Here is a 26,074-nt window from a genome sequence, read left to right as displayed (position 1 = left end):
TAGAGAAATAATAATAATAATATTATTATTATTATTATTATTATTATGATTATTAATAATTTAAAAAAAATGTTACAGATGTAACGGTGAAGGAAGGGGAATTTCTAAATTCTCTATTAGCAGATAAATATTTTGTCTCTCCTATCCACATAATATTGAAAATATACATGGGTGGTGTGAAACGTTCTTGGCCTAACAATGAAAAAACAAATTTATAATTTCAAAATAATTTTCATTTTTCAATATAATCTCCATTAATACATTGATTCCAGCAATGCTCCAGCGCCATTATCCCATCCCTGTAGTGGTTCACAGTAATATCTGCGAAATACCCCTCTACAGCTGCAATCACCTGTTAATTTGAAGAAAAATGCTGACCAGCGAGGAAGAGTTTTAGTTTTGGAAAGAGATAAAAGTCAGAGGGAGCCAAATCTGGGGAATAGGGTGGATGTTCCAACAATTCATAGTGCAGATCACTTAATTTTCCCATTGCCAAAACACCTTTGTGAGCAGGTTCATTGTCCTGATGAAAGATGACTTTTTTCTTCTGCAGACCGGGTCTTTTCTCACGAATTTTTTCGTCTAGTCTGGTTAAAAGATCGGAATAATATTCCCTGGTTATTGTTTTACATTTTTCAAGATAATTAATAAACAAAATGCCTGTAGCATCCCAAAACTCCGATGTCATGACTTGTCTTCTTTGGCACTGAACAACCAGCTTCTGTTCGCTGTTTTGACTGCTGTTTGGATTCTGGTGTGTACTGGTGAATCCAAGTTTCATCCATAGTAATAAATCGATGCACAAAATCAGTTTTATTCTTGTTAAAAAGCCCCAAGCACTGTTCAGAGATTTTCATGTGAGTGTGTTTTTGATGTGCGTGGCACCCATCTTGCACAAAGCTTTTTCATTTGCAATTCTTTTGACCGGTGAGTCAAAGTGTGTGAAAACAATTTCACACACTTTGACTCACCGGTAATCCAATACCATATCGTGCACTAATCAATGATTTCTGGTGTTGTTACACTTTTTGGACGTCCTTCACGTGGATCATCTTCAAGGCAGGTATGGCCACGTTTAAAAACTCAGCAGCACATTTCTTAATTGTTGAAAACAAAGGAGAAGAGTGCACATAAACTTTTATGAACTTGGAATGAATTTCTTTTGCCTTCTTTTACAAAGAATTTTATAACCACAGGATACTCAATTTTATCCATTTCAGGGGATACAGACAACACTTTTGCTTTCAACAGCTGTATAAAAAAACTGCTTCATAGAATGACTTCCAGTTTCACATGGATGCTTATGACAGATGTACCAACTTAGAACTTGCCAATAGTGTTGCCATTTATGGTCGAAGCGAGAAATTTTCAGACCACCCAAGTATATACAGGAATCCCTCACTCTACACAGTTTTTCATAACATGTTTCGAATTAACATAGTTAATAAATTGATACATTCATTTAACATGACATTTTTAATAAGAATTGCTTTATAATTTCAAAAGACAAACACAACTTGTAAATGGCTGCAGCTCTGGTTACCATAGCAACAGAGTGAACATAGATATATACATACTGTAAGAATATTATGCATTGTGGTCCAAGCCACCATTAAATAAGTGTGTTCATTAATTGTCTACTGCTTTATATAAGCATTTTTATATTAAAAAAAGTATCTTTCAACATTTACTATAGAAAAAAAAGTGAAATCACAAGTGGTAATGATAAAAAGAAAAGAAAAGAGAAAAGTCATCACTTTAGAGCAAAAACTTTACATAATTAAGATAATGTGTGGTAATAAGAAAGCAAGACTCACACATGATTTGAAGTAAATCAGACAAACAGTGTGAACTATTTTGAAACTTTCCTTAACCATGATTGCAGTATGTAAATATAATGGAATGTAGACAAAGCTATGAGCTGTTATTACTGCGAGATGTACACACAGAAAAGAAACAAAAGTCAGTGCAAAGTATGGTGTTCAAATATTTATCAGAATTTTCCTTTAAATACACATAATTATTAGATATATGAAGAGCCAAAGGCTTCAATTCAGCGACATATGACTTGTTTAAGTTAAGGGATATTACATCCCATATCGTTTCTTAGCCGAATAAGAAACTCAAAGAGTTTCATTCCGAATATAGTAGAAACTATATATCGCCGAACTTTATATAGTTTCTACTATATTCGGCATGAAACTCTTTGAGTTTCTTATTCGGCTAAGAAACGATATGGTATGTAATATCCCTTAACTTAATACACATAATTATTTTTTAATTTTTAAATCATTTCATTATCCTTTATAGTGATACTGGTGGTAAAAACAGTAAAATCAAATATTTTAAAAAATTTAGAAAAGATTTGAAATCCCATAGATGAATTAACATTTTTTTTTTGTCGCTTATTATGTTTGATTAACAAGTTTTCTCTTAGAATGGCATTTTCACAACATACATTAACTGTGTAAAGCAAGGGATTCCTATATTGTGGTCATTTGCCTTAAACAAAATTTCAGGCAGGGTTTATGGAATACTGCCGGAGAAAGTCTCTACTATATAAAGCAGCTGACCAGCTGCTTCTCTTATTTTAAGCAGTTTTAGTACAACAAAAAATAAACAGTAATGAGATGCTTTCCCAAAAGTGGAATAGTATTTCATAGTGGAGGAGATATGTGATTTGCATATGTCTGGAATTCAAGCAAAAATATAGTATTTTGGATATAATACTGAAGTGTGTGGACAGACTTATGTGTTTGTCGTACATGTTGTTTATTTTTTAATGGTATATATCAGAACACAGAAAAATAAGTAAATAATTAATTACTTAATTATATTGTGACAAACTGTGTTTTTGTGTTCGGAAGATGCTGATTATAACACCAGTGAAATATCAGCAATAAGTTAATAAATTCACTATTGATAAAAGTCACTATTAATAGATCCAATAATCTATTAATAATGAAAAAGTAAAAAAAAAAGTTTTCTTTACTGCAAATGGAGTGACTTTGAATCAAACTGTGGTATACCTGTAACTCTTTTTAGCTTTTGAAAATATCATTAAACTACAACTTGCCTTCTTCAAATCATCTAAGCCAAGAAATGCCTACTGGATCTTCAACGATATCCTCCTTTGTGACTAAAAATATGTAGTTAGTCTCAGAATTTGATCTCAAAGTACACTCAATCCAAAGAGATGACAGAACTCATGAAAACATAATGCCTCAGTTTGAAATGCCAACTAAAATCATTCACACAACTCTACAGTAATCAGATAAATAAAAACACATGTCAGACTGAGACAACTTGAGCATTAGATCTAATATCTCTTATTAGAGTTAACGAAAGCCCTTCATACCAGTCCATCCTTCAGATCATATAAGCACATTTTGAATGTTCAGATCACAGCACAGAAATTAAATTTATCAGATACTTCCCATCAAGTACATTTTTCTCTTCAAGCAAACATATAGTTCAGTCATCCATTTGCAAGATGGTAGCATCACAGAAGACATGAATGAAATCACACCTGATGAAATACTACAGTATTATTGAGGAATATATTGCAGTATTGAGAAAGCGAATCTCAATTATGAAATTGGGAAAATAGAGGGTAAAAAAAAAAGTGATATGAATTTTAAGCGCCTCCGCAGCGCAATTGGAAGAATGACGGTACGTTGCACCATTCAATTGGAAAAGGCCTAAGTTCAATTCTCGTCATGATGGGATGAATCTTTATATGGACTTTTTCAATTGAAGATGAGTTAGTCAATTTCATATGGAGGTAACAAGGTTTTTTCTCTTGGAAACTCGGGTTTTTTCATCTCGCATACAGACAAATCGGCCCTTCAGAACACATGCAATTTACAGACAAAAAATACTAGCTGTGGTGGTGGGCAGTAGATGGCGCTGATGTAGATGATTGGTAGTAGAGTATCGGTTAGTGGTGGAGATGGAGAGTTGTGTAATAGGTGTCCTTCGCAATGAGTCTTCAGACTCCTGTACACATTAGCCATAGAATCCTTTCTAGAAAAAAATGATGCTGCAGTCTACTATCCAGGCAAAACTAAGTACTGGATCCACATTATAAAATTACTCTAACAGCATATGCTGATGACGTCACAATCATACTACAAAATGAGGACAAAATGAAAACCAATCATGCAACACAAAAAGCATGCACAACAAGCTTTAGGACAAAACCCCACCCTAACTGGAAAGAAATACAACCACATGAACAAATTCCTTGAGAGAAATGACAAGATATATGGGAAATCTCTTCATTCAGAGGTAGAGAGAGTGATAACCATAAACTAGATGGCAGAGAGTATTCTATTGCGTACACACACACACACACACACACACACACACACACACACACACACACACACACACACACACACACACACACACACTTCCAAAATACTTATACCACCTGAAGACTTCTACCATATTAAATCAGCAATTCCATGTTTCCTATGGAATAAAACAAAATAAAAATTCTACTCAGCATTATGTAAGCCATTCTACAAGGGTGGTCAGGTCTCGGTCTTTCTGAAAACCAAGATTTATTCCTTCAGAATTTATTCTTTCTCGAAGCTCTGCAGATGACACAACTATGCACCTACCCTGTTAAGTATTCTGAAAAAAAGATTACTAGAGAGATCTCCCACTATCCACAGTCCTGAAAATGGGCAGTAACTTCTCAACTCTCTAACTTTTATGGAGAGATACTATCCATTGCTGGAAATGGAAAACACTGGATCACATATTAAAAGGATCATCCCTTCTAGCTGTGCTCACAGAGTCTCTGTTAACAAATATATATCACAGATCTAGAACATAACCTTCCATAAGGAAGGTTTTTATTTTGTTAGGTCTATGACAACCTTCCGTACAAAACGGAGTAAAAATCAATAGCATTGAAGACATCCTAATTAAGAACCAAAAGTGGAAAACCCTCAAAAATCTGCCAGTAACCTCAAAAGCAAAATCACAGTACTAACGGTGAAACTGGAAGCCATATAAACCTTTCCCAGGCTAGAAATAGCGCAAGGCAGTGAAATCTCCACCAGAAACTTGTGAGTACACACACACATATATATGATATCACTTTCTGATGTCACTGTACCTATCTTCCACTACCATTCATACAATCCAAATTCCAGTGGGACCTCCTATACAAGAGCAGAAGCCCAAAATCAGAAACCAATATTTGTCCAGCGAAGTCTGTGGCACAATATTCTGCAAACCATATTGATTCAATCTTTGAATGTGCTGCAACACATGTGAAATCATGTGGCACACATACCTCATTTGTCTTATAAACAAGCCAATTAAATTACCAGATATGCCTGGACACTCCCTGTACTACTTACAATCTGACACACAGCCTAGAAGACTCCTGACATATGCTCCACACAGATCACAAGTACTGGATCAACAATCCCTGGTTGAACAGATTGACAGCGATAATTATCAAAACTTTTTTTAAAATTTATATACATAAAAATTATATCAGAATACTGTTTATTATGAAAATACAAACATTTTAACTGGAACTATAAAAGTAGTAGCAGCATGAAAAGAATATATACATTCTCATAAAGGAGCGTACAACTAGTTGGATTGTTTGGAATTGTAGCCAAAGAACTAATTCTATGAAACAAGTGTATCATGCATTAACTGTGTGTATTCTTCTGGCTAGTTTGTCTGTTTTGCTGAATCAAAAATCTGGGCAAAAAAGCCCTGGTACCTCTGTATGAGACTAACTCACCTTCAGTTGAAAAGTCCATATAAACGTTCTTCACATCCTAGGAGGGATTCAAACCCATGTCTCTCCAAACAAAGAACATCACTGTTACCAAATGAGAAAGTACAATGTAAACAATCAGAGATACTGCAGGACTCCTCTGAGAACAAAGAGGAAGTCTCTTTCAATCTATGGAAAACTTGGATTCCATGTAGTTAGTGCCATAAAATTTATGCTCAGTGGCCAGTTTAATGTTTAATAGAGATGTATGCTCAAAAGTGTACAGCAGAGTGGATGAAATTATTGATCGTCTGGCAAGAAATATATTTTAGAACTTTTTTTTTAAATTCTACTATATTTTTTTGGTAAAAACATATCGAAGTTTAAAAAAGTAGAAAAAAAATTATTTTTTAAGGTTCAAATAATTACAGGTAACCCTTGTATAACGCGGTTTCAATATAATGCGGTCTACAAATTGTAGTAACCCTTGTTCAACGCGGCACTCATACAACGCAGTTTTGACAAAAACACAGTCTAGAAATTGTAGTAACCCTTTATCTTTTCATATATTTTTCACCACGCAACTTAAAAATCAAATTTTATCTTCATTAAATTTGTGTCTGCCCGTATCGCGCAGGTAGTTATAAGTAGCGATACGGTAGTTATAAGTGTGTTATCTCAAGCTGAGCACTTTATTTTCTGGTGAGTTACATACATAATTAATATGTAATGCTTTTTTATGTAAAAATATTATTTTTATAGTAATGGCCACAAATTGCATTGAAAGGGAAAAATGAATATTGAAAAAAAATTCGTCTTGAAGAAAAAAAATTAAAATCATGGATCGATCGAAAAATGGAGAAAAACCAGTTGTTGTAAGGACTTTGAATTTAAATGAATCAACAATTCAAACAATCAAACACAGTGAACATAAAATCCGAGAAAGTGTTTATTGCTGGGTCAGCGATAAGTGCAAAGTTTGTTGCTCGTGTATGCAATTTTCTAAGAGAAAAATGAAGAAATCTCTAATGATTTGGAATACAGACCAGGTGTTCAATGCTGATGAATCCAAGTTATATTGGAAAAAAATGCCAAAATGCACCTATATTTCAAAAAATGAGAGATCAGCTCCTGGATTCAAAGTTTCCGAAGACAGAATTACCTGTCACTGTTTTGTAGTAATGCATCAGGTGATTACATGACAAAATTAATGTTTATTAACCGATCCTCAAATCCTCATGCTATGAAAGATTAAAATATGCACTTATTTTTATTTTGCCTAAAACATTTATGCATTACATGCAATGAAGCTTAATAACAATTTGTAATTTTTAAAATTTTATACTATGTATTTATGTCATAGTTTATATGTTTTCTTAACTTACATGAATTACTTGAATTAAATAAAACTATATTTTTGTTGGATATGTCATTGTTGTTTATATAATTTAAAAAAAAAAAAAAAACGATTTCGAAACATAACCCTACTTTTTGTATAGGATCCGAGTCTCGCATAACTCAATTTATATAATGCGGCATTTCTATGGAACCTAACATCCGCATTATACGAGGGTTACTTTACTTGATAAATACATTAAATATTAGCATAGCTCTTTACAACTTAATATGTTTGAAAAATAAACATTAGAATTTGAGATATTGTTATGTGAGGATGATGTGAATGGATGAAAATGGTAGAATGGTAATTGCTGCAGAGAACATATTTGACATATTCAGTGAGCAATTCTTCAGGGTGTTTTACCCTCATTAGTGTGAAATCAAGAGAAGCTTAAGCATACAGGAATAGAACAGAGAAATGGAGAGAAGACTTTCTGGCGAGCAAGCAAGAGATACATGAGGAGATGAGCAAGCTTGATGTCAATAGGGCAATAGGACTAGATGACATATCACTATATGTCTTAATGAAATGTTCATAGGAATTAGTGCAAGACTTTGCTTACCTGTTTAACAAGAGTCTTGCAATAACACATGCCCCAAAGTAGTGAAAGAAAGATAAAATCATTCCACTTCAAAAAGGTAATGATAAGGCAAAGGCTACAAATTATAGTTGACTCTGTATATCTAGAGCTGTGGATAAGATGTTTAAGAGGTTGGTGAGAGCTAGGATACATGAGCAAGTCGTTAACTGCCATATTCTTTGTTATTGTCAGCATGGGTCTATTAAAAAGAGGTCATATTTTACCAACATGTCTATAAGAAAGTGACAAATGTATTAGAAAAGGGATCGCCACACAACCAGTTGTTAACTAAATTACTAAATTGCTGCAGATGGGATTGAAAGCTAGATTAGTGAGATTGATAGCTGACTGTCTGATTATCAAATAGGTGTCAGCATGTGTATGGGGGGGTACAATATCCCGAAATAGGAAAGTCACTAGTAGTGTGCTGCAGGGCTTCTTTTGGAGGCCATTGTTGTTTGACTTATCTATTAGTGATACTGAGATGGATTAACTGGAGATAAGCAACTTGCTTATGATCCAAAACTGGTGAGAACAATGAGAAATCAAGCAGATATTGCACTTTGAAGCTCATATAATCTATTCAAGTCCTCCTGTAAAGAGGACTTGAATAAACTGTATGAGTGGGCAAGTGATTGGAAATACCAGGTCATTGTTGCAATTGTAAAGTTCTGAAATCTGGTAGCCAGATGACATACATAGTACATGGGTGGTCTGAAAAGTTCTCCGCCTCAATCATAAATGGCGATACTATTGGCAAGATTTTTTTTTTTTAAGTTGGTACATCTGTCATAAGCATCAAATGTGAAATTGCAAGTCATTCTATCAAGTATTTTTTTTTATACAGCTGTTGGAAGTCAAAGTGTCTGTATCCCTTGAAATGGATAAACGTGAAAATTGTGCAGTTATAAAATTCTTTGTAAAAGAAGGTTTAACGCAAAAAGAAATTCATTCGAACTTAATAAAATTTATGGCACTCTTCTCCTTTGTTGTCAACAATTAAGAAATGGGCTACCGAGTTTAAATGCGGTCGTACCAGCCTTGAAGATGATCCACGTGGAGGACGTCCAAAAAGTGTAACAACACCAGAAATCATTTATCGGTGCACGATATGGTATTGGATGACCAGAGAGTCAAAGTGCATGAATTGCTATAGGCATGTCAAAAGAAAGTGTAGGATACATTTTACATGAAGAATTGCAAATAAAAAAGCTTTGCGCAAGATGGGTGCAGCACAGATCAAAAATGCTCTTGCATGAAAATCTCTGAACAGTGCATGGAGCATTCTAACAAGAATAAATTTTGTGCGTCAATTTATTACTATGGATGAGACTTGGATTCACGAGTACACACCAGAATCCAAACAGCAATCAAAACTGTGGACAAAAGACGGTTGTTCAGTGGCAAAGAAGACAAGGTCATGGCATTGGTGTTTTGGGATGCTACAGGCATTTTGTTTATTAATTATCTTGAAAAGGGTAAAACAATATCTGGGGAATATTATTCCGATCTTTTAACCAGACTAGACGAAAAAATTTGTGAGAAAAGGCCTGGTTTGCAGAAGAAAAAAAATCATCTTTCATCAGGACAATGCATCTGCCCACAAAGGTGTTTTGGCAATGGGAAAATTAAGGGATCTGCACTATGAATTGTTGGAACATCCACCCTATTCCCCAGATTTGGCTCCCTCTGACTTCTATCTCTTTCCAAAACTAAAACTCTTCCTCGCTGGTCAGCATTTTTCTTTGAATTAAGAGGTGACTGCAGCTGTAGAGGGGTATTATGCATATCTTACTGAGAATGACTACAGGGACAGGATAACGGTGCTGGAGCATCGCTGAAATAAATGTATTAGTCTTAAGGGAGATGATGTTGAAAATTAAAAATTTGTTTTTTCATTGTTGGCTGAGAACTTTTCAGACCACCCACATATATTGTTGGTGGGAAGTTTTTGACAGAGAATGAGAAGACAAGAAATCATAGAGTGGTGGTGGTGGTGGATAAGTGGACAAGTTGTGATGTCCTCACATCAGATTATGCAATGATTTTCAGGACTTTAATGTGCAGAAATAAATCTGTTGTTATTCCCTTATATAAGGTCTTCATTAAACTTCATATGGATTATTATGCACAGATTTGGTAACCTGATTTCCACGGTGTAAGCCTATGTTCTCTTTGCTGGGAGCATCATGACTAGTTCCTTTATAACATTACTAAAACATTGCAAACAACATGCAATAACTGTATGGAATGCATTTTTAACTAAGCGAAATTATTTTTCACTTGGTTACAAATAAATTATACTTGACAAGAAATTATATTCTTGTTTAATTGTTTATCCAACTATAAACTGGTCTGGTTGGCTGAATTTAAATTTAGTCATGGATGTTTGTGTGATTGTCTTTAAGTGGAGATGAATTTCATTGCCTGGTGTAAGACTGCCATCCAGCTTATTGCAGACCTGAAGTGGTTTGAAAATGTTCCATGTTTGGTCTCTAGAGCAGGATTTCTGAATTATTTAAAAATAAATAAATATACAAAAAATATGAAAAAATTAACCACTCCACCCATAGTATGAATGTACTATAGTTTTATAAGCCTTTCATTGATGGGAGTCACATAAAAAGTGTCATTGTGTGGACTGCAATAAGATAAGTGAATTTTATATTTAATGTATTTCAACATTATCTAATTTGTAGAATGAGTTCTACTGTGAAATACCTGAGTTCTGAACATGGTGTTTGGATAAATTTCTTAGGCAGTATTACTAAATATATATATATAATATATATGACTATAAATTCATTGTTCTTGTTAGTATGCTAATATAAAATGACAGTGAAAAGCAAGTCATTACGTGTGGGTTGACATAAAAGACAAGTAAAGTGAATGCGATGGATTTTTAAAAAATGGTATGGTGCTGTGAATGTGGTATGTATATGGGAGAAGATGTCACTGACATTTATGTAGAGAGGAAAATATGGGAAAAGGAAAATAAGAGAAAAGAGTGAGTGTGGGCATGTAGGAAGTGCGATTTTCTTTAGCTGAAATGGCAGTTAAAGAAGACTGTGTAAATGTTCAGAATGTTTGTGGAAGTGATAGTGAGGATAACAGTTTGATCAACAATAAAGCAAGTGATAATGAAGATGAAAAACAGAGTGAAATTAATGGTAAAGTGGTAATCAGGGTTAATGGAGAATAAGCATGTGTGACTAGTGATAAAAACAGCAAGAGCGAATGATAGTGAAAAAATGATGCAAGATTTGAAAGATGAGTTGGAGAAAATGAAGCAACAGATGAGGTTTATGCAGAGCAAAATGAAGAGAACTGTAGATACATATGGAAGAATGAAGAAGATGTCAGTATGAAAGATGTAAAGAAAGATCTGTGAGTGGTGTTGTTTAGCGAATTTGATTATTAGAGATGTAGTAAACGAGAAGATGCACAGGGGTTGTTTTCCAGCAGGTAAAATGAATAGAGTGATTGTGGCATTGGATATGAGTAAGCAAGCAAAAGAGTTCATAATGCTAATAGAGATAAATGACTTGACTAAGGATGAAAGTAAAGCAAGAAGAGATTGAACAAGGAGAATGTAAGATTGCTAAGAATGGGTATCAGGAGGTTTTTGAGAAGAATAAAAGATTTCAAAGACATCATACTGGAAAAAGAAGATCTATTAATCAGTTTTGGCATCTCTGCCCTCTTCACAAATGCCCCAATCAATGATGCAATCCTTCTATTACAAGACAAATTCCCTCCTGATATCACAGCACTCTTTGTATATGTACTATGTGCATGCGATGAACTACGTATTGGCTATTTTGTGCAGCAAAACACTTTCTACCTACAAAAAGAAGGTACAGCCATGGGCTCACCATTATCCCCCTTCCCATTGCTAACTTTTACGTGGAATATTTTGAGCAACGTGCTCTAAAATCCTCTTCTTTAAAACCCAAAGTCTGGTTTAGATTCGTTGATAATGTTTTTGCTATCTGGCCCCATGGCCGCCAGACATTAGACACTTTCCTCAGCCACCTAAACAAACAAAACAAACTCATACGGTTCACAACTGAGATTGAAAAGCAGAATACACACTTCCGTATCTAGATACACTTGTCACACATCTTCCTTCTGGCAGTCTTTCCTTCACTGTTTATTGGAAATCAACACATACTGGCCAATATATACACATAAACTCCTACTACTACCTAACACAATAACTAGGTGTTATTAATACACCAAAAAACAGGGCTTTGAAGATTTGCTCCAATTAACAAGCACTTAAAGATGAATTAAAAGTTATCAGCAATACCTTCCTAAGAAATGATTACAGCCAAAATACTATCATCAAAATTCTGTACAAGACCTCACTTAAAAACAAAAATAAACTAGACTACAATAAAACTGTAACAATTCTATACATTAAAGGGATATCAGATAAAATAAACAGAATACTACAGAAATGCAACCTTAATGCCGTCTTTAAACTTCCTGCAAAATTAAAGAACTTACTCAATTCATCAAAAGGATCCACTCCCTCTGCTGGCTCACCCTAGAGTATACCGTATTCATTGCACCTGTAATTTGCCCTATATAGAGGAAATGGGATGCACAATTCCTATCAGAAGAAAGGAAAATAAACGACATATTAAATATAATAACTAAGGTCAAGCTGGCCTTTCTGATCATGTCCTGAACACTTTACATAGAATTGACTGGAAAGCACCTGTTGTTTACATCACACCAAAACACGGTGTGATGTAAATTTAAGGAGGCCTGTGGGATTCTTATCAACCACCCTAATCTTAACAATAATGAGGGTCTAAAAATCCCAAGAATACAGAAGGCATATATTCTACCCACTTAAACCTTTCTCCCTAAGAGTTAATTATAAATAGGACCATAGATAAACCAGGATCTTAAATCTAATATAACAATTGTCATGTTAAATTAGGACATCATTTTTGCTGTAATAAAACTATCTAAATGAAAGAATGTTTCTCTGATATTGTCTTAAATAGAATATAGCTTTAATGTAGTTATTTTATTTTATTTCATTTTTTTATTTTAATTTTATTTTATTTTCACTAGAGGTCAGGCCAGTAGAATAACCATTGATTAAATCATTCTCTCTTTAGCATACTGTGTGAATTGTAATTTAGCTTGTCTCTGTGTGTGTGTGTGTGTGTGTGTGTGTGTGTGTGTGTGTGTGTGTGTGTGTGTGTGTGTGTGTGTGTGTGTGTGTGTGTGTGTGTGTGTGTGTGTGTGTGTGTACTCCAGATGATGACCTTAATATGAAGGTCGAAACATCGGGAAAATAAAAATTATTATTTATAACATTGCATGGTTGTAGAGTCCATAATTTGTCTAAAATTAATGCTGATCACTGTGTAGCACTAAAAGAAAGGAAGCATGTAATAATGAAACTTATTTGATCTGCAAACAATGATAAAGATACTCAAGTCCAGTTTTGTCAACTAATATCAAAATACTAAGTCCAGAAATCCTGCCTTTAAGAAATTTCACTAATTGAATCCTGCCTTTAAGAAATTTCACTAATTTTGCTTCTCTGCAATGATCCAACATATATGATGGCAGTCCCTAGACTGGTGATGCTTTCTCATTATTCTTGAAATTCAGTTATCACAGACTGACTGAATGGCTTGAACTCTAATGCATTTGCTGTCCATAGAATTAATAAACACCTCAATCATTAACCTGAAATAAGTTTTTTGTTGTGCTAAATTTTTAAAGGAGCAATGCAGTCAATGGATGCCACTGCCAAAAGAAGTTGAAATCATACCCTTTAATCTCAAATTTAAACAAGGCCAGTACAGTTTCAAAGTAGCAATATGCTTATCTCCATTCTACTATGAATTCTTGAAGTTAGAACTCCAAGTACTATATATAATTTGCAATGCTTTTCTGATGTTTTATATGTTGGAGTTCCCAAATTCACATACAACCTAGAAAAACAGCATACTATAAATCCAAATTCTTCAGTGTTTTTGCATTTTTATATTTTATTTTTAGTGAGTCACACACATCAGCATAAACCTATAGTATAGCAGTACTATGAGTGGGCTAAGATTTTTTACTTTATTGTTAATTATTTTTAACACAGAACTTTTTATAAGCCACTTTAGGTCTTCAATAATTTAAGCATTGCTCTCACACCAGGTGATTAGATTCATTAACAAACATCTATGCCCACAGGATTTGAATCCACAGCTTAATTGGAGTGGGTGCACTATCCACACACACACACACACACACACACACACACACACACACACACACACACACACACACACACACACACACACACACACACACACAGAGAGAGAGAGAGAGAGAGAGAGAGAGAGTAGAGAAGAAATTAAGGGTATGAGGTAAATACTCAGACAATGATTCTGAAAGTATTCAAATTGGATCTTGTTGAGAGGTTCAAACTGGATCATGCTGACCAAAATCTGACAGAATCCTGAGATTACTATTTCTCTTATTCTAGTACTTCTTTTTCACAAACACACTGACCCATACACATGTAATACTTTTTTTTAAAAAAAAATTTGGAAAAACTTTAATATTCCAAATGATAAAAGTTTCTGTGGCACTTCTCCAGATATTAAAGAAATAAGTTTGTATCTAGTACCAAGATGAAGATATTAATGACTATTGAACTGCTGCACAGTAGGAGTCATTCATCTACTTTTCAATGATTTATATTTCTGTTGTACGTTTGGGTATACATTTAGTCTAAGTAACTAAGAAAGCATAACAAAGAAAGAATCATTACTTACCTTTTAGTTTTCCTTTCTTAGCTACGGTAGAGAGGGATGGTTGCAGGAGAGATGCCATAGAAAGATAAAGAATGTACTTTTTAGTCAGAAAAGATAACTTAAAGTGTTACATGTATTAATTATTATACATAAATAATTATTTTCTTGAATATATACACACAAATAAAGATTGGATCTTTATTGGATCTTTTCAATAAGTAAACTGACAAACAAATCAGATTATCATCAAATGCATTTAATAGTTTTACCCCATATCAATGTATGAAAGGAGGAGTGCCATCAGGCATCCAGGTGGAATTGTCATTTTATGCCATCAGGCATCCAGGTCCATCCTCAGTGGAATTGTCATTTTATGTTGCTCAAAGAGCTAAAATGAAAAGCACTGAAGTTTAAATTTCTCTGTTCATAATTAGATATTTTCTAAGTTTGCTCCCAGTACAGTTTATATGGGTAATAAGATTTCTAGAAACTGCTGCTCAGATAAGCTAGATATCTGCCCATACAACCAGTTTTGATATCAAACCATTCAGAAAGAACTCCACACCACTGAGAAATGGCTTTAGAACATTGTGGCAGCTGTAATGATCTACTTCATGGAGGTGGCTCTCAACTGTATTTGTTATCACCTTTTTCTATCCCATGGCAAAACAAGATTCTTTAGAAGGTTATTTTTCATTTATTTCAATCACAAAAAAGTGAATGCTTCTATTAAGTGTGGAACCAGACAATTTTCTCATTGAGTGTAGACAATATGGATGCCAGTTTGCAAAGATATGACCATCGCTTATCATCTGCCTTTTGCTCTTCCCTTACCAAACTATATGGTTTCTGGCACAATTATCCAACTCCTTGAAATATATCTGCCATTGATGTTAGGCACTGAATCTTGTGTTCCTTGTGTCATCTTTATCTATTTCCATTTAAAGCAGGGTAATATTTGTCATCCTTTTCATCTGCAGAAACTGAAGATGAAAAAGAGGTTATGGAAGAAGCATAAGAAGGGAGTTTTGCAGGTCTTATATCTAAAAATATAAGGCTAAGCCAATGAAAGTGGCTAGCATAATAAGGAATGCAAACATGAATATGAGTCCATATATCCAATGAAAATCCAAAGGAATTCTTTAGTTCTGTGGTGATAGGAGGAGAGAGAGAGAGAGAGAGAGAGAGAGAGAGAGAGAGAGAGAGAGAGAGAGAGAGAGAGAGAGAGATGATTACAGAAGAATGATATCATGAGACAAAAAAGAGTAGAGTGACTGATGCAGAAGACATGGTAGAGTTGTTTAATGATCACTTTATTAGGTATTTCATCCTGGAAAAGTAGGTCTGGTTACTAAGGAGAGGGAGTGGAGAGGGTGCACGAGGAGAGTGTGTGTTTGAAATACTAAGTACTTTGGATGTCAATAAATCAATGGGACTGGATGAACACAATGTGTTCTAAGAACAGTGCTAAAGAACTGTCAGCTTGTATGACTTGGCTTGAGTCTAGCTATGGGAAAGATATCCAAGGAATGGAAGAAGAGTGTTGAAGAATGGAAGTGTAAAGCTATAGTGCAGTTTGTATTTCTTGGAGTTAAGATTTTGAAGAATTTAGTAAGAGATCATATGCAGCATTGGGCAGATGAGAGTAATGTTATCTGTGATGGTCTGCATAGATTTCGTAATCTGATTGCCTTTTAGAGTAAAGTACAAAAGCAGTTGCTGAAGGAAATTAATATGCCACTATTTTTTAGGTTTTACAAAAGTATTTGACAGGGTGCCACATGATCAGCTGATATTTAAGTTACAGTATATGGGCTTAGATGTCACATTAGGGAGTTGTATTGAGATATCAGAGTTGTGTACGACGGTGCAATATCAAGGAAGCAGAAGGTCACAAGTGAGGTTCCACAGGACTCAGTACTAGGACCTGTATTATTTAACCTGTATATCAATGACATTGTCAATGGACTGCAGGGGCAATATTTAATTATCTGCAGACAAAGTGAAATTGGGAAGGATTATTAGTACTAGTGAAGATGCAGTAATGTTTCAGGAGGATTTGAATAAGCTGGATAGATAGATAAATGAATGGGGATGTCAGTTTAATTCAACTAAATACAAGGTGATCAAAATTAAAGTTGCCCTGTTTAAGGCCTTGCAGAGTGCCATCCACTGATCCAAATGCTGCAAAACTTTTCAGGAATACATTGTGCATCATGCAGAAGTGATATCTGAGATTTAAAAAAAAAAAAAAAAAAAAAAAAGAGTTCCAAAATTCACTGCCAGGGGCACTGTAAACACCAAATGTATGGAATTTGCATATTGTAGAACAGTTTAAAAAGATGGACACAGGATTTTTCCCTTCGTTCCAGTTGTTAATACCGTCCATAGTGATGGCACTAACATTGCCCCAACATGCTTTGCTTGTGAAGCTGTACTTCTAAACAATTGCAATGTGGCTACTGCATTCTGTGAATTTTGTTGCCTGAACAAAGGTTGACAAAACTGATTATCTTCATGTGTCCTATGACAAATGATTAGTCATTTTGCAGAAACAGGATCTTTGGGAGTTAGACTTGGCAGAAGTCACAAACCAGTGAATGAAGTTGCTACTGCCATTGTCGAGCAGGCGATGAATAACAGCATTCATTCCTGCAGTGCACATGCTGTATCAAGACATGTGGATGTGCATTACACAACTGTCTAGAAAATTCTATGGAAGATTCTGAAATTCTACTCATTCAAGATAACTCTAACACAGGAGTTGTGCCCATAGGACTTGACTTTGGAAGTCAACTGACATTCGCTTTAACATTCCTCACTGGAGAGGAGTTGGACATTGTGTGGCTGTGGATGATTTTATGGGGAGACAAGGCTCACTTTCACCTGAACGGAACTGTGAAAATCCACAATTGCCAGGTATGGTGATGCAAAATCCACATGCAATCCAACAAATTGTTTTGCATTGTAACTTGCAAAACATAGTGAATGGTGTGGGTTTCTGGTGTAGGTTTACAGCTTTGTTTATCATTGGACCATTCTTCTTTGAGGACATTCATCCAACAGGTCCTTTGACCTGCTCAGTTACTGCTGAGAGGTATTGCAATAAGATAAACAATTTTGTTGTGCCACAGCTACAGCAGTGCCTGTGCATAGATTCAGTCTTCTTCATGCAGAAATCCACACATTGGTTGATCCATACAGGAGGTTTGAGAATAATTCATAGAAGCCAGAGTGATCAACTGTGCATTTTTGACTGCATGGCCACCTCACTCACCTGATCTGATCCCCTGTGACTTCTGGCTCCGAGGATTTCTCAAAGACAGGGTTTATCAGGATCATCCTGATAACTTGCCAGCACTGAAAGACAGCATAATGCAGCATGTGTGCAACATTAGTCTTGACCAGCTGTGTTCTGTCATTGAATACACTGTGCAAAGGATGCAACTTGTGACATACTGGGAGGAGAGGCATACTAAACAGCACAGCCTGAGCATGCATAATGGAAGTGAATAAAAATGTGTTATTTATGCTTGTATCACGTTTCGCCTTCTTACACACACAGTGTTTACAATGCCCCTGGTGTCAATTTTGGAACTTTTTTTTTCTCAGCTATTGCTTCCACATGGTGCAAAATTTCTGCAAAGTTTTGCACCATTTGGATCAGTGGGTGGCACTCCACAATGCCTTAAATAGGATCACCCTGTATAAGGTCTTGAAGTTTAGGATCTATAAATGAAGGCTGCATAGAAGAGTAGTGATTCCACTGAATAAAGCCCCAACCAGACCATATCTGGATTATTGTGTTCAGATTTAATCACTGAATTTGAAGGGATAAATTAACCTTGATAAATGTGCAGAGGCAGATATCAAAAATAATATCGACTGTGCAATGTTAGTTATGAGATTAGATTAAATGCATATAAACTGCAAAGTTTAGTACATAGAAGAAAGAGAGGTGATATGATTGAGACATTTAAACTGTTGAGAGGTTAGTTAGAGAGTTGACACTGGAGAGTTCTTTTGTATGGTAGAACAAGAGGGAAGTGCAAAGAGAAGGGATCATTCCTGGAAGTTATGAATGTAAGTCATGAGCAAGAGAGTGAGGAGCAGATTTTTTGCAGAGTGTGGTAGGACCATGTAATGCATTGTCTGATAGGGTAGTGAAAACACAAATGGTGAATGAGTTTAAAGAGTGTATGATAGACTTTATAATAAATGTATACAACCAGAACCACATGAAAGACATGTCTACAGTTGCATTCCTATTAGAAACAAATAGTAAATGGCAGTTGCTATTTGTGTCAGTGTTTCTAAGCCATGAAACAATGTTTAGCAATGGAGGATGAGTATACACTGACTGAATTGGCTACTTTATAATGGACATACAAATGGAAATGCATATATCATGTTGGCTTTATCAAGAGGATTTTCCTGTCATCAAATTTCATGCTCTAAAATGCTCACCTATCTTCATCACCACCTTTGTGAATGTGGCAGATTTTGCATGAAAATCTGCCACATTCACAAAGATCATAAACTGTTAGGGTACTGGAAACTGAGGAAATCATATCACACATAGTGGCTTTATGACTACTATCTCTAGTGGATTCGAGCGCTTTTATTGATTTCTACAACAGTGTACGTAGGACCAAATTTTTTCTCCTCTTTACTGAAGAAATGACATTCACTCAATATGGCATTTTTCAGTTATCACAACAATCACATGTAGGCTAATCCAAATCCACATACAATTATTCTGTGAAGTGATCAGCAGCAGGGTATCTTTGAAGAGAGAGATTAACAAGACTGTCCATGCGTTAAAGCTTAAGTGCTGGGGGGGGGGGGACATCATGTTGGAGATTTAATGGAATAATGACAGCACTAGGAAAGGATTAAAAACTAATTTTAATGCTTCCAATATTTTTTTCAGGGAGTACAAATAACACTTGTAACACACACACACACACACACACACACACACACACACACACACACACACACACACACACACACACACACACACACACACACAAAGACAACACACTACTTAATGAAACATGTTGAGAGGTAGTTAGAGAGTTGACACTGGAGAGTTCTTTTGTATGGTAGAACAAGAGGGAAGTGCAAAGAGAAGGGATCATTCCTGGAAGTTATGAATGTAAGTCATGAGCAAGAGAGTGAGGAGCAGATTTTTTGCAGAGTGTGGTAGGACCATGTAATGCATTGTCTGATAGGGTAGTGAAAACACAAATGGTGAATGAGTTTAAAGAGTGTATGATAGTGTATTTCAACATGAATGATATGATTGCAAGAATGTGCAGAAAAAGAGGTCTGGAGTTTGTTGATGTTTGGAGTGTGTTTGAAGGAAAAAGGCAGTTGTATGCTAGAGATGGACTGCATCTTAACATGGAAGGACATAAGAGATTGAAGAAGTTATTGTTTTCTGAACAGGTTGAAGTCATTGGGCAGGGAAACTAATATTGAAAAGGTTGAGTGTAAGAGAGAGAAACTTTAGCACTGATTGTGTATTTATTGATCCTTACAGGAAGAATAAATTGCAGAAGAGAGGGGGAAAAAATCGGCATAGGACTACGGTAGTTAGTGACTTATATATCAGTTCTAAAGCCGGTACAAGATCTAGAGGGAATCTGCAATTTTTGTATACCAATGCTAGAAGCATTAGAAATAAGAGAGAAGAATTTTTGGCATTAGTCAGTGAAATCTCACCAAAAGTTGTAGGCATTAGTGAAACTTGGCTGTCAGCAGAAGATGTGGTCACTGGAATTGAATGTGATGGGTACAGTATTTTCAGGGAGGATAGAGAAGATAGAACAGGAGGAGGAGTACTGTTGATGATAGCTGATGTGTTGCAGCCAAAGAAAGTAGTATATCATGATGATAGACATGTGAATGAGAGTTCATTTGAGGCAGTCTGGTGCGAAATAGTGACCAACGCAACCAAATATACAGTTGGATGCTGCTATAGGCCAGGGAGTACAGGGGGAGATATTGAATTCATGCATCAGCAACTTAGTGCAATGAGTGAAGGCTTAGTGATTATTATGGGGGATTTTAATTATGGTGATATCAATTGGAAGGAGGAAATATCACGTAGCAAAAAGGAAATGGAGTTCATACATCTGCTATGAGATAATTACTTGAAACAGCACGTAACTGAAGGGACACGTGGTGTGAGAGTGTTGGACCTGGTTATTGGTTCAGAGGTTATGTGCATAAGTAAGGTGACCTCGTTACCTCCAGTTGGTGAAAGCGATCATGTGGTATTGACTTGGAAGGTTGCAAAATCTGTGGATTTTTCTATTAAGAAGGGGTATGTACGAAACTACAGGTTAGGCAATTATAACAAGCTTCGGAGTGAGCTTGCAGCCATCCCATGGCAGAACATATTGCAAGGGAAAGATGTTAGCAGTGCTTGGGATAAAATCAGTGGGTATCTGAGGAAAGCAATATCAGATTGTGTCCCCATGGTCAGGAGGTCAAACAAGGCAGGCATTAGATGGATGAGCAGTAGTATCAAGCTTGAACTACAAAAAAAGAAAATGTTATGGAGAATTTACAAGGAGAAGGGCGATCAGGATACCCATGAGCAGTACAAGGCTCAAGCTAGGAAGGTTACCAGCATAGTAAGAAAAGCTAAATCAGATTATGAGAAGACCTTAGCCAAAGAGATCAAGGGTAATCCCAAAGAGTTCTTCCGCTATGTGGCAAGTAAGAGGAAGAATGACTTCGGAAGGATAACCTTAGTGGGTGCTGATGGTATTGAGGTGACAAAATCAGATGTAATAGTCGAGTTACTGAGTGATCACTTCTCAAAAGTCTATCACCCAAGTGAGGATATCTCTATACCTATAGCAATACCTAATGTGAGAAATGAAGCTAAAGAATCAGAGGTATTAAATATATTGCGAAACTTAAATGCAAACACTGCGGTAGGCTTAGATGGAATATCAGCTCGGGTGTTGCGTGAATGTGCAAATGAATTGTCAACCCCTCTTACCTGGATATTTAATTTAAGTTTGAACTCTGGTATGGTCCCTAGGGAGTGGAAGTTAGGCAAAGTGGTTCCTTTGCATAAGGGTGGCTCTAAAACTGCAGTATTGAATTACAGACCAATCACCATCTCAGGAGTAGTGGTAAAAGTATTGGAAAAGTTGGTTAAAGACAAAATTCAAGAATGGGTGGATCAGGATATGATACTCTATAGAGGCCAACATGGTTTTGTTAAAGGTAGATCCTGCCTTAGCAATCTATTAACTATCCATAATAGAATAACATCAGAGTTGGACAAAGGAACTGGCTACACAGTGGTACTTCTGGATTTTGCTAAGGCTTTTGACAGGATACCCCATAGAACACTGTTACGCAAATTGGAGCAGATGGGAATGGATATTAAATTGGTGATATGGATAGGAGAATGGCTCAGGGAGAGATACCATAAGGTGGTGTATGGAGGAGCCGAGTCCAGAATGAGGCAGGTGACCAGTGGTGTGCCTCAGGGCTCTGTGCTTGGGCCAATGTTGTTTAATTTGTATATAAATGATATAGGAAACGGCTTAAAGGGAGATATTCAGTTGTTTGCTGATGATGCAAAGTTGTGTAGTGCAATAAAAAATCAAGCTGATGTTGAAAGTTTGCAGGAGGATTTAAATAAGCTGGTAAAATGGGCAAAAGAAAATGGATGTCAGTTCAATGTGGAAAAGTGTAAACTCTTGCATTTTGGGATTAAAAGATTACCAGCTGTGTACTACATAGATGGAAAGGTACTCCAAGAATTTGATGAGGCTAGGGACTTAGGGGTATTGGTAGATAAGGAGATGAAGTTCAGAGGACACATTGCTAAGGTGTCCAAGATTGCACATAGGATTACTTGGTTGTTGAGGAACACACTGACATCCAGAGATAAAGAGGTTATTATTCCCCTTTATAAAGCATTGATACTTCCACATTTGGATTACTGTGCTCAGGTCTGGTCACCTGGATTCCTTGGAGATGAGGAGGCTGTGGAGAGGGTTCAGAGAAGAGTGACCAAGTTGGTGAGTGATATAAAAAATGCTCCCTACATTGATAGATTGAGAGCTTGTGGATTGCAGAGATTGGCTGATAGGCGAAGAAGAGGGGATATGATAGAAACATTCAAATTACTAAAAGGTTTTTATAGGATTGATGCAGGGGAAATGTTTCAGCTGTGTGATAGTGATGGAAGAACAAGAGGTCATCTCTGGAAATTAAAGAAGAGTGTGGTTAACAAAGGTGTCAGAACAAGGTTTTTTGCCTGGAGGGTGGTGAATGAGTGGAATTCATTGCCTGACTTTGTTGTGAGCTCTTCATCTGTAAATGAATTCAAGAAGAGATATGACAGATATTGTTTTGCTAGTTTGGGTCTCCCGCGATGAGTCTACTGACTCCATGGAGATACCCGTAATAATAATAATAATAATAATGTGGGTGACTCTAAAGTCCTATCTAGGCGATGCGTCCTCTATGGGCATTTGTAGTTAGCCTAAGACTGAGATCTCTGACAATTATTGTTTCCTAAATTTCTGAAAGTTTTATGCATCCGTATTTGTTTAGATTAGGTTGATTTCTGAGTGCCACTGCAGATTACAAGAACAGTCCTTCCTTTTTAAATTTACTATGGTGGTTTTCTTCCAGAAGATCCTGTGAGTTATGTCCAATTCATTGTCTGCATGGCCAGATTGACCATAGTTGTGATTGCAGATGTAAGAGAAAGTTTAATGGAAAGTCATTATGCCTTTAGACTATAAATGCACAGTAACTGTTGGACACAAAAGGGGTCAAAATATATATCTTTAACAACGACAAACAAGATTAACTTTTCAAACATTCACTGCAATATATATTTTTTATTTTTTTGCTTGTTTTTTTTACAGATAGCAGGTTGCAGATTTTTGTTTTTAATAAATTTTTGTATACTTCAGAAAAATAAAGCTTTTCGATGCATAAATGCATTTTATATTGCTTGTAAACAATGAATAAATTAAGCTTAAGTATCAAAATGCATTAAACCAATCTTAAATCAACCATTATTCAAGGGCAAAAAGTCTCCCTTGAGAAACTATTCAGAGGGAAGATTGGATCACTGAATTTATATCAGAAAACAAGTTAATATTCATCCAGAGTTTCATCCCACTTAAAAAATCTTAAGTGAAATGAAATTATGCATGCATTGCATAATGACATGCATTTCATGAGATCTTCATTTAATTACTTAAATAAAATTATTTTGAAATACTTAATGTAAAAAAAGTAATTAAACTTAAAGAAAAAAGATGAATATATTCATTGTGGCATTTCAGACAGTAATCTCTCAAAAGATAATTAATGATACTTATGTGATTTTTATACAGTGTGTTCATTCATAAGATTGTATTATATATTTTTGAGGCAATCTGTCAAATGGAGTAAGTAATGCATAGGGCTTGATGGTAGATATTTTGCATAAATGCAGTATAATTATCCAATATTAATGTGTAAAAACTAGGAAATGTAGGATCAAAAGAGTGTGTGTGTATCAGTTATTCATGTTTATGTCTTCATTCATTAATTGTAAGAGTTATATTAGTTACATAATGTGACATGATATGTGTGAAGTCAGTAAAGAAATATAAACACATAAAAAAAAGAAAGACTTGTCTTGATTTGGCTGCATGAAGAGTCATTTTCATTTACACAGAAAAATCATTCATACCAAATATTCAGTTACTCTTACTGAAAACAAAAGTGCTCCACTTACCCATAGCTTCACTTTCCTTGCTGCCCTCTTCATTTTCTTCCTCTTCTTCCTCATCTGTGCTTTTACTGTGCATATTTTTTAATTTCTTCCTTTTGGCTGCTGCTCTTTTACGAGCTTGTGAAAATATAAATAAAGGAAAGCAACTTCAGGGGTTTAATATGAAACACAACTTATTATTATTATTATTATAAGCAATAACAATAGTTATAGTAGAAGCAGTAAAATTATCTGAAGATTTTTGGTTGATCAATGATAATAAAAACATATGTGCCAGAAAACTTAAAAATGACCACTTGTTCACATTTTCTCTTCTTCTAAACACAAGAATTACAAAAATGATGATTTACCTTCTATAATGTGCATTTTTTCCTCTTCTGTTGTTCGTTCCTCAGCCAATATGACTTCTTCTGCAAAGAAAAAATATTTTATTGTTTAGCTATGTGTGTGTGTGTGTGTGTGTGGTGTACAAGTGCATGAACTTTGTGGAGATATTTAAATCCTTAACACATTTGAGCTCACATTTCCCGTAGAGTTTATCCATTCTGCAATTCTATGAAAATACTTTATTTTGATAAGATACTCAATCATTTTTATAGCTTCTACAAATCAAATAATCCATATTTGTTCAATCATCAACAACTCCCTCGATGAGTCTTTGGACTCCCTGGAGGTGTCAAATAATAATAATAATAATAATAATAAACAATGAGGCTCTCTCTCTCTCTCTATATATATATATTGAAAATGCTTCAGTAAGTAATTGAGCAGTTTGTCAAGTATCACTTAGCTGGAAAAACTACTAAGTATATTATTATTAACATTTGACCTCCATGGAGTCAGAGACTCATCATGGGAGGTATGCACTATTGTGCACTATTACACATCATCCACATATGCCTTAAACTGATTCAATGTGTCTACACCCACAACACTCAAGCAAGCATTCCACTCACCAACCACTCTCCATGCAAAAAAACCTACTCCTCACCTCTCTGCTCACACCCTCCTTATACAGTTTCCAGCGATGACCTCTTGTCCTATTCCCCTCTCCCATTCTATGAAAAATCTCCTTCATGTCGACACAATAACAACCCCTGACTAGCTTATATGTCTCAATCATATCCTCCCTCTTCCTCCTATTCATGAAGCTCTGCAACTTACATTCTCTCAATCTGTCTCCTCATACTCCACATTCCAAAGACCACTGACCTCCTTTGTGAATTGTCTCTGTTCCTTTTCCAACATGTTTCCAACATCAGTTTCCTCAGCACCATGAAAACCAGGTGACCAAATCTGTGCACAATAATCCATATAAGGCCTGATCATGGCTTTATACAATGGTATCATAACCGCCCTATTTTTGCATGTCAGTGTCCTCTGAATCATTGCCATTATCTGATGTGATGTCATCACAACTTGTGCAATGTGGCCCCTGAATTTCAGGTTCTTGTCCACCATTACTCCTAGATCTCTCATCTCCTCTACTTCCATTAAAGTTTCCCCACCAAGTGTATACTTTGTATTCCATCGTTGCTTACCAAATCTCAAAACCTGACACTTCCAACATTGAACTGATAGTTCCACTTACCTACCCATCCATCCATACCTGCCATTCTGCACAAGCATATTAGTTTGGAGAATGTGATATATAACATCTACAGATGCCAAAAGCCATGAAGAGCCAATATTATAATGAACATTAAGTGATAAAAATGATAATTATAAAGTTAAATAGGAAACATTTAACTAATGTATTTAACTTGAAAGTATGAGATAATGATAG

At 35.5% G+C, this 26,074-nt stretch overlaps 1 protein-coding gene across 1 annotated transcript in view; it reads right to left on the bottom strand.

Annotated features, from left to right (window-relative positions):
- Positions 1 to 26,074, bottom strand: part of LOC150100847 (voltage-dependent calcium channel type A subunit alpha-1-like) — a 1,659,894-nt gene that overhangs the window by 1,319,720 nt on the left and 314,100 nt on the right. Inside the window, exons 10-12 of the mRNA XM_090401918.1 lie at positions 24,639 to 24,698; positions 24,304 to 24,405; positions 14,535 to 14,555 (exon numbers count right to left, since the gene is read on the bottom strand). Coding sequence (XP_090258044.1) covers positions 14,535 to 14,555; positions 24,304 to 24,405; positions 24,639 to 24,698 — 183 coding nt within the window. The remainder of the gene's footprint in view (positions 1 to 14,534; positions 14,556 to 24,303; positions 24,406 to 24,638; positions 24,699 to 26,074) is intronic.

Source organism: Typopeltis vanoorti, chromosome 12 (genome assembly GCF_054136105.1).
Source record: "Typopeltis vanoorti isolate ZY-2024b chromosome 12, IOZ_Tvanoo_1.0, whole genome shotgun sequence".
NCBI lineage: Eukaryota > Metazoa > Arthropoda > Arachnida > Uropygi > Thelyphonidae > Typopeltis > Typopeltis vanoorti.
This window is presented reverse-complemented; position numbering and strand designations above follow the sequence as displayed.